This window comes from Vitis riparia, chromosome 8 (assembly GCF_004353265.1).
Source record: "Vitis riparia cultivar Riparia Gloire de Montpellier isolate 1030 chromosome 8, EGFV_Vit.rip_1.0, whole genome shotgun sequence".
Taxonomy (NCBI): domain Eukaryota; kingdom Viridiplantae; phylum Streptophyta; class Magnoliopsida; order Vitales; family Vitaceae; genus Vitis; species Vitis riparia.
Genome location: NC_048438.1, coordinates 14,084,003 through 14,097,038, shown reverse-complemented (window position 1 = coordinate 14,097,038; position 13,036 = coordinate 14,084,003). Strand labels below are relative to the sequence as shown.

General features: G+C 34.5%; 1 protein-coding gene and 1 pseudogene across 3 annotated transcripts; both read right to left on the bottom strand.

Moving 5' to 3' along the window:
• Positions 1–257: 257 nt before the first annotated feature.
• LOC117920404 lies at positions 258–3,310 on the bottom strand (annotated as a pseudogene).
• A 228-nt stretch (positions 3,311–3,538) lies between these two features.
• On the bottom strand, positions 3,539–11,691 carry LOC117919553 (thylakoid membrane protein TERC, chloroplastic). 3 transcript variants are annotated; one of them, XM_034836712.1, is made up of 14 exons: positions 11,496–11,691; positions 11,329–11,412; positions 10,725–10,864; positions 10,556–10,632; positions 8,181–8,268; positions 7,937–8,017; positions 7,762–7,818; positions 7,455–7,536; positions 5,852–5,901; positions 5,616–5,672; positions 5,429–5,507; positions 5,111–5,169; positions 3,906–3,963; positions 3,539–3,801 (listed from the first exon to the last, which is right to left on the bottom strand). In XM_034836712.1, exons 1-14 carry the CDS (start codon positions 11,659–11,661, stop codon positions 3,710–3,712), a joined length of 1,170 nt encoding a protein of 389 aa, XP_034692603.1. In that variant the 5' UTR covers positions 11,662–11,691; the 3' UTR covers positions 3,539–3,709. The 3 variants fall into 3 exon arrangements, with proteins under 3 accessions (XP_034692603.1, XP_034692604.1, XP_034692605.1); XM_034836713.1 differs by having other exon boundaries at positions 10,725–10,861; XM_034836714.1 differs by having other exon boundaries at positions 10,725–10,792.
• Positions 11,692–13,036: the final 1,345 nt, after the last annotated feature.

Sequence of the window (13,036 nt, the reverse complement as noted above, 5' to 3'; positions counted from 1 at the left end):
CCCCAGATCGCATATAAGATTTAATTTCACTGGGTGCACCGTGCATGGTACAATTTAGAAATAATGAATGGGTCAGAACTCAGAACTCAGGAGCATTTATTCGCTTGATGCGAAACAAAACTGCACATACATTAAAAGGAGCAGTTTTTTGTTCCAAAATGATCTTATTTAATTAATTTAATCATTTATTATTTTTCCTTCACCTCAATGTTTACAATAAAAAATGCACATACATGGAATGGTTGAAGAAAAATGAGTTGTAAAAGACTTCAATTTTATTTATGAATGTAGCCAGGTATGGCTGCCAAATGGCTCTATTACATGGTAACTCTAGCTCTACCATATAGGCACGTAAAACAGTACAATAGACTAAGAGACATTCCAAAGGGAAAGGGAGCCAAGCCCCGTTATTCTGTAGATAGTAGAAAACCAGTGCTGACAATTGATCTGTTTGTTACTGGAAGATGATCATTACTGGGTCTGCAAAGCGGGAAACATGTTCAAGAGGTCAGCAATTTATATATAGACTGCAAGCACAGAGAAAATTGAAAAAAGCACACATAGAACATTAAACCAGATTGCTATAGAAGTATTACCAGGAAAAGCTTCGTGTAAGCTTCAACGACTACTTTGGGATCACATTTTGTTTGCTTATAAGCACCAATCTTGTTCAACTCCTGCAAAAGGATAAGGATGACCAAGATGATCGTTGAAGAACCAAGAGGGACCATTACAATAACACCACACACTCCTTTGTGCAACACTTACTCAAAACTAAAAGTGTGTTTGAGAGCTTCAGTGTTCTAAATGTTTTTAGAAGAATCATTTATAAAGTGTTTCTCTAGGAAGTACTATAAGTAATTTTCAAACTTTTTAGAAGCACATTCTAAATTTTGCCAAATACCTAAAAATGCTGCCTAAAAGTACTACCAAACAGACTAAGTGTAGCGAAAAATTTCTGGGAGGATCATCAGTAGAAGTGCCCCAAGAAATGCTGCACTATGCTCAGATTCAATTAAATTCTGCTAAACTCTATCCACCAAAACCCTTACTATAGACAACAAAAACCAGCACTCTAAACTCAGATTAACCTATTTATATAACTGACTTCCAACAATGACTTCCAACGATGACCATCATGTCACAATCAACTCTGAGGCTTAAATAGTATGAGTAAGAGTAAAAACCCTTTCTGGAGGTAAGCAGCAATAGCCTGTAAGCCCAAGGCACACTTCTGAACTACTAGCATGCCTGTGCCTAGGTTTGTGCAACTTCTACAGTTTATCAATGGACAAGGAGGGCATCTGCTTCATTACGGACAAAAGTTACTGCCAACTACATTTCATCAATCTTTCTATTAACATTGTGTGATTTTTGAAAGTACCTCGATCCATGCTGTTAGTTTAGGCCTGCCAGCTGTGATGTCATACTTCCACACTTCGGATAAGAAGATTTGGAATTTTTCAACAAATGGAATGTAGGCTATGTCCACCTGAAAACATAATTTTACTTGTGAAAGCTAGATGAGAAAGTACGTGACCCAATATCAACAAAAGGCATGCAATGCAGCATTAAGAAAGAACTTTAACATGAGCGAAAAGTATACCTACCAAACTGAATTGGCCAAGGAAGAAAGGCCCATCATCAAATTTATGCAGGGCAGTTTCTAGATGATCAAAAGTAGCACCTGTTACAGATAACTAGCTTCCATCAGTCTCCTGCATAGAATACCGTGTAATAATAAAAATTCCACAAGTATCAAGGTAAACAACTCACCGACTTCTTTTGCTGGGTCTCCTTTAAATGAAGTATATACAATTCTGATGAATGTATCAGTGTAGGAGATCAACTCTTCAGCAAACTCTCGCTTGCCAGGACCCTAAAATGTTTTCACATCATCACTTTTGTTAGAGAGGCGGAGGCAGAGAGGGGCAGCCCATCAAGGGCACAAATGAATTTTGCAAATCTTACATCGGGGCAAAGTGAAGGCCCTCCAAAGTTGCTATCAACATATTTAATCAAATCAAGACTCTCTCCAATGACTGTTATTGTGTTCCAGTGCAGGCACCTATAAAAGGACGAGTTCTTAGTTGATGAAATAGAGGATATAATTTCTTGAATTGATGTAAAAGCATGTGTGATCATCTGTAAATGATCAACTAATGTGTTTTCCATAAGCACAATATTTTAGAAAACCAAAGATCTCAATAGGTATCCTAATAAATAAATGAATAAAAGCATATCGTTTTCAAAGAATATCACCTTATTTCCAGGGTAGACTTTTTCCTTATACCATGCAGGCCTGTTTTGAAGGTTAAGAGGAACCAATTTAATGTGTTCTTGTAAACCCTGAAATCAAAAGATTTAAAGACAATCTAAGATCAAAGCGCGAAGTTTGATATCTAATACCAAACCATAAAAGCTTGCATTACACTACTTAAAAACAACAGAAGCAGAGTTTACAAGGGAATCAAGAGAACCAACCAACCTTATAATTCCTGGTTATCCACACTCGCTGGGCGAAGGGGCAAGAATATGAAATATACAACCTTCAAGAAACAAATCCATTTTTATAAACCCGAAGGGAAATCCAAATTTTAAAAAACAACCAATTGCCGCCGCCCGCCGTTTGGTTTCCAAGAAAACTCAGTAAATGAAATCCAAAGGCCCCGAAAAGAAAATGTAGTTAACCCAGTCAAACAGTATCACAACGGATAATTGAGCCGATCATTCTGTGTCCCAATCATTGAAACAAAAGAATTTTCTTTTATGTTCTTTCCTTTTACAGGACTTGAGTTTATTACCAACCAAACAGGGGATCAGCAAATGATCGGAAAAAAAAAACAGAGTGAAAATGAAAGATACAACCTTGTGGTGCCATCAAAGAGAGGAGGTTGATCAGAAGTAGAATCCAACACCGGAGGCAGAACCTCTTCCACACATCTAGGAAATTCAAAACAAAACAAAACCCCATTAATTGAAAGAAATACAATGCAAATTTATGGAGAAAATTTCCAATATCTTACGTAGTGGCCATGTCTGCTGTATACTGTCTGCTGTCTGCTGTATGGGAGGGCGAGAAGCTTAGGGTGCCTGAGAGATAGCAGTTCTGAGTGGTTTTATAGGAGAAATTGATCCCGCGCGATCGCGAGCAATGACGCTATGTGGAAGTCATCATCCGGAAGAGAGATACGGACTGGTCCCACGCCATCGCGAGCAATGACGCTATGCGGAAGTCAGCGTGCGGCAGAGGAGAAATACAGTGGGAGGGCGGTTACAAGATGAAATCCTGGGCTCTTCTCTCAGCCGTTGGATTTAATTACAAGATGAAATACAGTGGTTTTATTTTTTATTATTATTTTTTTCAATGTGTTTAGCTCCGCTAGGAAAAAAGAATAATAATAAATAAAAACTGTAGAAAATTAATTCTATGTTTGATAAAATTAGTTCAAAAAATTGTATGAGTTTAAAAAAATTTCTAATTCTTATGTATGATTTTAAGTTTATTTTTAAAATGATTTATTGAAATATTTTAATATAATTATAATGATAGTCAATGAAATCTATTATTACCATCAAAGCCAGATAAATATCAGTTTCACAGTTGGTGGCTGATTGTAAATTTTGGACTGGAACAGACAAAGAGCAACAATGTGACTGCCTGTTGTAAATTTTAAAAGAAATCAATCAACTGTCCCAGCTCCTTTGGCTAGTCAGATTTCTTCATTAGACTCAACAGTACCCCAGCACCAAGACTTGTAGCAACAAAACCGAGAGAAGCCTCAGTTGATACATGGAATCCTGCAGCGAGAATTGAGATATTTTAAGGTTTTCTACAGGATAATGTATATAAAATTGCATAGAGAACAAAAGAAACGAGTCATATGCATCTAAGAAATACCCACCAAAGAAATCTAAGATCATCTTACACCCAATAAAGCCCAGAACAACACCAATGGATGGCTGACCAGGAAAAAGAAGATTGCGTCAATAAGAAATATCCAACCTCTGTTAACATGCTGTGAATATTAGCACAGAAGAATACAAAATAATAAACAGTCCTCACACAACACTACAATGACATTGAAAATGACAAACAATTCCTCATCTTTGCAATTTGCACCTAAAACTTGACCAGTTCTATCAAATTTCTGGTTTGCAAAGCTTCTCCATGATCTCCTTGGCTATTCATACATCAACTCGGTGCTTAGACTAAAAACTGACTAAACTTCCCAAGGATCACCATCTAGTCGTATAAGAACTCAGATGAGCAAAACTTCAGACCTCTGGAAATCCGATTGTATTCCAAAATCCATTACTGATGTATTCATTTAAGGCAAATAAAAACTGAGAAGCATTCAATGGAAGCCATGACCTGTATTACAAAAAAATGCTGGAGAAAAGATTTATGGCAAAGTTACACCCCAACAAAACCAAAGCTACACCCACTTCATCTCCCAAAAAGGAAAATAAAAACCAGAAAGAAAGAAAGAAAAAAAATGTTCCATTATATTGCCTTTTTTTAGTGTGTTTCAATAAAAAGATGAGTAAAAGGTTATATTCCATTCCACTAAGTGGATTTGACATTCAATACAGAAATAAGATTGTTGCATAACTTGTTCTCTCAGGAATGTACAATTATTAATCAAATGCTCAATTTTGCACAACAGGAAATGTCATTCGGTTTATAGCTTGTTAAATTGAGTAGTACCCTAATCCATTGTCTTAGTCCCCTCCCTCCATTATATGAATACTGTCTCTGACCAATACTCATTACTCAAGGGATCATTTCCCAGGTCCCCAAATAATGCAATACACTAATACAGTATCATTATAACAAAATAAAATGAGGAGTTTCTTTCCTAAAGATCCTACCCTATTGAAGAAGGATGTGAAGAAGAAGCTCACAGTTTATATTGCAAACAGCATAATGCTTCCATTTTGGAAGAAATAGCAATCTTTAGCACTAATTGTGGATGATGTCAAGTTCTAATTCTATCAACTGGATCATAATACCAGTTAGGGGACATTTGAAAAGTGCATGCATCGTATGTCCTTAGACAGTAGAACTTTGCATCATAAATTCACATGCAGTAGATCAATCTTTTACCTGTAGATACTCCAATTCTGACATGCTTTCAGAAATAAGTGTGTAAAGTGACCTCAAACCTACATTGAATGGAATAATTGCCAATTAGTCTCCTGCTAATAAAAGGCAAGCATCTTAATCAAAGGTTAAAATCCAAATGACATTCTAAATGCATTTCTGATATGATCAAAAGTCAGTCTAATAGCATAAGAAACATAGCCAAGATAATGATCATATGCATGCAAAATAATACTCTTTTACATGAAAACCAATGCAAAAGGGGTGCAACCTGAGTACATTTGATAGAGCCTATATAAAAATGTAAAAAACAGAAATTACCTAAAATGGCAAAGAGATTAGATGTAAAAACTATGAAAGGATCCCGTGTAACACCAAAAACCGCTGGTATTGAGTCGACCTAAAGAAAAGAAAGGAACGCATAATAATTTTCATTCCAATTGAACAGCAAAGTGTGAACTCTAAGAATGTAAATGCCTGATATAGATGAGGGATAACAAGAACGCACAGCAAATGCAATGTCACTGAGCTCAATAACTGCTACTGTAAGGAGTAAAGGAGTGGCCTGCCCAAAATGTTTGATTCCTGTTAGAAATTGAATAAATATTAATTTAACACAGTAAATTACATATAAACCTCTAAGTTGAAATAGTCCGATTTCCTGATCTGCAGAAAAATTCTAACCCATTTATAGGGCGTAGAGTAAGATGTTGATAAGTCAACACAATCCCATCAATGACTTACTTTCCAGACACCATCTTGAATTGTTACGAATCGATTGCCATCATAACTAGCTGCAACATTAAGAACAAACAAATCTTGGACCATAAACATCAGCTAGCACAACATAATCTGCCAACAACATAATCATTTTTAGCAAATAAAATATTTCTTCAGATTTGAAAAAGAAGGAAAAAGAAAAAGAGAAAAAACAGTTCCTCAAAAGCCTAGGAGGCTTTCTTGCACAGTTCTCATCACTGTTGTCATACATTCTACTTCAAAGATTGAATGTTAGCTATCAAGTTTATAGAAAGCAATATTAAGAAAACGAAAGTGTAGGAAAATCTGTGAGAGGAATGATTTGATACATACAATCTGACTCCACAAATCCTTATCACAAACTACCTTTCTTATGCATACTTGAGCCAAGTTGAGTCCAGACTCCAGAGTAATTACTGGATGGAAATGGACAATGTTAATCTCAGAGTCAGTACAAATACACTTGATCCCCTTTCATTTCTTTGTATTTCGTGTCAAATCCTATTTTCCATCTCTTCATTCTTCATATTTGATTTTCTAGAGCCCATCTAACAAGGACTGAGCTTGGGCTGGCCTATACTCAACCTGGAGTTGGATCAGAAAAAAGGACCTGGGTATATGCCCTCCTAGCATGTTATGTTTTGAGCCTACAGAAATATCCTAGATTATATGGTTAAGAATGTACTTTGTGGTTAACTGAGTAGAACTATGTGTTGAGTTCTAACAATTGTAATGAGAAGGTCAAATATCAGGCCAATTTGAACCTAATCTAAGGTTAATTTCACAAAAGGGCTCGCTCAAGCTGAGAGTACCTTAGATTGGACTGGGCTGAGCTTGAGTCACTGGCCCCTGCTTCTGGCTAGATTTGAGCCCAAGCTTAGCCCACCCCAACTTATAGCTCATTTCACAGAAAGATTCAAAGTACTAGATTCTCAAATTTTTAACACACTTAATAATTATTATCATCCTATTATTTCTTCATTGAAGTGCTCTCTTCATTATAGATCTTGATGGTGATTGGTAGCATTATTTGTCCAACAATAAGCCGGGACACCAAAGGGAGTAACAGTGGGAACTTGAAGCATTGCACTAGAGGCAAGAATATTCAGGCATCAAGAATGAAAAGTTGGAATATATTTTCCTATAGGAGGAAAGAAAATGTTATCAACAACAATACACCAATAATTAAAGCAAATGTGTAATGACTAACAAGCAGCAATCTGAAACAAATTTGGAAAACTCCCATTGATAAGGATTCTTATCTATATGGCAGCACAGGACATGCCAGCTTCGAACCATACAACCACAAATTTATACTGGAGAAAACAGAAGTGACCAATGCCGTCACATTCAAGACATAATTCCTTAGGTTTCAGAGTGCAATTTTTCTGATTTTGGCTATGTGTAAAACAAGTTTAATGATTATGGAACCACATTAAGTCAAACTACTAAAATTCCATCTCAGGTTGGAAAAACTTAACTAGTTCATAAATATTACAAAAAAAAAAAAAAAACTATTGACAACCTCCTGTGACATCTATATATGTATATACATATGTCTATATGCATAGAAAGACAAGATAGTTACCAGTCACAGGAATGAATTTCTGGCATGTCTTCACTACAAAGTTGTTAGATAGGTCTGTCTCATCTTCATCAGCAGCAAATAGCTGTTTATAAAACAAGAGAAAAATAGGAATCATATAACTTACTTGCAGAAATCCACACAGAAGAATACATATAGAAGCAGAAAATGTGTTAGGGCTGTGATCTACCTGCAAAAATATATCCACTGGATAAGATTACTAATAACTTGCTTAAATCCACAGAGGAAAGAAACTTAAAATAGATATTGCATCAAGAATTGCTATATCAGTTTAGAAGAGAAATGGCACCTTGAATGATGAGAACAGAAGTATTGCAGCGAATAATAGGTTTACTGCTTCAAACCTCTTTCATATAACCCAGCCAAAATTTCAGAAAGAAATCCAATTAACAGCAATAGAACCATGAAGTGAAAAAAAAATAATAAAAATAAAAATAAATAAATTCATACACATGGAATTTCACCTGAAGGGTGGCGGTTCCTAGAAGTATCAATGACAAACGAAAGATAATTGCACCAGCAATACCATATGAAAGAACCCGACCCTACATTTGCAACATTATACAAATTTCTGTTACTGCCAATTGACATGTAAAAGCCTCAGTATAAAAAAAAGTATGAATAAAAAATAATAGAAAAACGACCAAAACCTATAGCACCAGAATGTTGCATGATATGCCATCTAGATTACAAAATGCCAATACCAACCTGATACATTGTTGGTACTTGAAAGTACTTGAAAATCAAAACAAAGACAAATAGATTGTCCACGGACAAACTTTGCTCCAATAAATACCTGAAAAGAATCAATAAGGATAATTATGGAAGAAATTGGTTAACAAAGCAACGCAAATATAAAGCCAAAAATTCAAGAATAAACATAGTAGAACATGCAGTCAGCAGAAACGATTTTAATAACCCAAGGCAATTCCCAAATTCAAAGTCAGTGTAATAATCCTGTTAAAGAGCATGCTATACATCATGGACTCAAATCCTACAAATTTAAACTTTTAGGAAAATTGGTTGTTCGACATGGTATCAAAGCCTAGTTTGGCAGGAGATCATGTGTTCGAGCCCACTGCATATTTATTTCCCCAATTACTAATAAGCCCCAAAGAGGCTGATTATGGTTGTTTACCTATGGATCTGAGTATCTCTCCATGTGGAGGTATGCGTCCAGTGGCCACACGTGAGAAAAGGTGTTAAAGAGCATGATATACATTATGGATTCAAATCCTACAAGCTTAAGCTTTTAGGAAAATTGGTTATCTAACAAATCCAAATCAAAAGCTATATTTCCATACTTGTCTTCCCTTTTAGTTTAAGATACTACTTCAGAAAGCAATGCAAAAAAGGGCCCAAGATTTAAGCTAGGGTAACAACTTAGATGATTTTGAGCCTAACCAGCTGAAAAAGGTAAGCTTAGGTTGAAAAATGTCAGGTTGGGTTGGGTTTAAATGGAGACTTCACTAAGTTCAAACCTAATTTAACAAAAACATACGCACAATATATAATCTCATTTATCTATGTTATTAGACTAAATACCTCAACTTCTAGTTTTAAATGGAATATTAGTGATTTGGTTAAAAACAAATATAAATTATAAGTTGTTAAAAATTAGCTATAGTATTTGATATTTTAAGCAACAGCGAGTCTATATTAAGTTGGCTTTTGTCACAAACGGTGCAAAATTAAATAAAGCATATAAAACAGTATATGAAGCCAAAAAATAACTAATTGTTCCAGTAATTATATACAGAAATAGAAAACCTTATTCAAAGTTTCAAACTCAAACCAATTGTTTCATTATACAGGCTAAGAATTATTTTCATCCCATATTTAAATATAAATTTTTTATATTATCTTTTTTTTATATAGGTAAAGAGAGAAACAATGAGAACAAATTTTTTATATTATCCTTGCAACCTATTTACTTCTATATCTAGAAGCGCTACTTTATAAAGTTTGTTTTTTTAGGAACAAGTGACAAAGTGATCAACATATTAACAGATGCAAGTTAAGTAAATTTACAAATGAAATAGTTTCTCATAACCCAAGCAACTCAATCCAATCCGACCTTGGGTTGAAAACCTCCAAGTGAGGTAAGATTAGGTAGATCTTCTGTTTGGCTCCCAACATGCCCAAGTTCATCACTATTGTGAATACATGTGGTTGGTTTCCTTTGTCCATATGGCAGTCATAACATCCAACCAAATAACCAGACAAGAGAGTGTGGCAAAGAAAGAAGGGACGAGCAAAAGGCAAAAAGTAAGATAAAATAAAAGAAGAAAATAATTTATATAAAGAGCTATCAAGAGAGATTTAGAGCCTCCAGAAGAGTTCAAAAAATGATAATTATTAATAATGAACACTAAAATCTCAAAAGTGTGTATAATAATGATGGTGGTGGTGGCTACAATAAATCTACACAAACTTCTTGACTATAAAGGTCATATCGCTCCAATTAGATCTCTCTTAGAAGGATGAGTATGCAAGGAATACATATTTTCAAGTTTCAACACAAACACACACATACATGCACATATAAGTGCGCACATGCAAAAGAAATCGTATAACATGCTTGCTTCTTTAAATATATGCATTCTATGGGATGCATTTATGTTTCATTTGCAATAGGGTAGTTAATACTGAGACATTCCAACAATGCAAGAATATAGCAAAATCAGAAATAAATAAATAAAACTTTCTCTAGGGTCATTATTTCTTTCTTTCTTTTATGGTGACTAGTAGCATTATCATCTTCTGATTTTCAATTACTTGAGGTTCATGTGCAGAAGTAGTAAGACTGAACGACAATGTGTACTAAGTGAAAGTTTACACGCTCACAAAGGTTTGTAATTAACCATCACTTGCATTGAGATTCTTGCTTCAAAAGAACTTATATACCCTTCTTTCTCGTTATGGAAAATGGTCTTTATAAATAACAGTGAGGAAGGTATGATATGCAAACCTAACAAGATTTCAAAGGAAGAACATAAAAGTTCATACAACAACGACAAATATCCAATCCGCACATGGGTAATTTTTACAATTATGCCATATAGAGCCATGTTCCTTCATACCCAGCAAAAAACTCCGATGCCTTGCCAACTCCATCTTTAAACCCCACACCAACACCAAATATCACAGCCATGCACACCTACAAGAATCGACTACTACGATAATTTACTCTAGCCAATAACAGAAACAAGAAATCAAGACATAACAGACAGTAAGCTGAGAGGCACTTACCCATAAAGCAACAGTTCTAATGGAGGATACATAAGTTTCAGGGCCCTGGGTTATTTCTTCTGGATTACCTGCAGAAATGCAATTGTGAGGCACAGCAACATTGCTAAGGCCATCATAAGGGGCACTGATCCTCTCGCCTTCTGCATATTCGTTTCCCGTCACATTATATTGGAATACATTAAAAATGAACCTGCATGATCTTAAAATGTTTTGTTGATGGGGATGATACATGAAAAAATCAGAAGGAAACATAAAAAAATTCTTGGAATATCAGAAAACAGGTCTATCAAAGGGTGTCCTTCAAGTGGGACTCTGCTTTTACTGTTGAATTACACTTAGAAAGCAATTTCTTTATACACCAAGGTAGACAGGATGTTACATACAATGAATACCAAAAGGTGTTTATAGGTTGAAAACATAATTTACTGCTAATCAAAATGCGACAATCAGAACCCATTGTGCTTACAATGCTGGAACACTTTAAACCCAATTCAATTAGGTTCCCAAATGTCAGAATGCATTGCTTTCGAGAGAAACTATTCAAATGCCAGTAATAAACCCTATACAGTATTAATAGTTTCAGAAGAAGGAGTTTCAGTTTCACCTGAAGTAGATAAACCGTCCTCCCCCTGTTGGGTTCTTCTGGAGCAAGCGAGTGGGGAACACCTAGCACCACCGGCATTACGGACTGCAAGCCAAACCCAAGAAAAGAAAGATAAAAGAATTATTATAGGATATAAGGCGAGAGAGAAATTGAAAGAGGGAGAAGACCTGCAGAGAGTGGAGGAAAATGGGGGAAAGTGAATCGAAGCCTGGTGGTGGACCTGGTGGTGGTCCATTTGAGAGCTTGAAAGGAAAAAACCCTGGTGGAGGTGGAGGTGGAGTCGAATTTCAGAGGAGTTCGGACGCCATAGTAAATGCCACACAATGCCGCCATGCGGAAACCTCTTCAGAGTCGAGAGTGTTGAGACACACGAATGAAATTATTCCCAGATAAAATCATCCTCACTTATTTTGTGAACCTAATTTACCATTTTAGCCTCCTCCTCCCTCCGTTGAAATGTTTTTTCTAGCGTTATTTTATTAAAATAGAACAAATCACCCCCAATTTGTAAAATTAACTTAAAAGATATTCATTTTGAACAATAAAACCCTCATTTTTTCTTCTTACAAAAATAATATTTTATTTTAAAATACATAAATAAATAATCAACATGTTTAAGGGTATTTATGTCAAAAAGATTGCTTTCCAAATTAAAAAATATGAGATGATTGTTTTACAAATTAACTATCTTTTCATCCATTTTCATCAATTAATAATTTTTATTTATTTATGATTTATTTTTGAAATATACTATCCTCCATGTAAACCATTTTGTATTACACCCAAACCAGTACTTTAATATCGATTCGATTTGTTTGATTCAATTCATTCAATTTTGGATCAAAAGCAAACCCTTTCACGTTTTCCCACCATTGATTCTTTTTGTCAAAGTTTACCGTTAGCATTTTCTATGCTTGAAGCAAAATGTTGTCTAATTAGATTGCAAAATAGAAATGTTGGAAAAAGTCATATTGCTAATCTGTGAGATTATCCACATTGATGCAATGTCTCTTGTCTCCTACTCTGATGAAATATAATGTAAATTTGTATAACAATTCCTACTTTTATTTTTATTTTTTCACTCTATGGAAGGATTTTTAAAGTTGGGTTTTTTATTTTTATTTTTATTTTTTTTATGGGATTGTTGGTTATCCATTTGTCAAATGTGTAGTCTATCCCTACTAAGACTTGAAAACAATTCTATAAAAGTTAAAAATTGATAAAAATTTGCTCGAAACTTTTAAAAAATCTAAAAGATTGTTTGAAACACTTTATGAAGTTTGTCATGCAATGCACGATATATATTTAGAGCTTGTTTGATAGTAATTTTAAGAAACGTTTTTAATATTTTTAATACTTGAAATTTTTTATCATTCAAATATTAAAAATACTAAAAATATTTTATAAAATCACTGTCAAACACACTCTTAAAGTATGTTTATTAATGATTTTAAGAAGTGAATTTAATATTTATAACACTTAAAAATTTTTATATTTCAAATATTAGAAAGACCAAAAACACTTATTAGAATCAATGCCTTCCTATTAATTGATTTTGATGATATTATTTCAGACTTCCTCTCGAAAATAGAGGTCACTTTTAGGAAATTGTTTGAAATTTGAGAAGCTAATAATTTTTTAGTCGATCTTAAGAAATGCCCTTTACTTGGATTGCAAGCGACCTCATCAGGATTTGTGATCTCCTCAA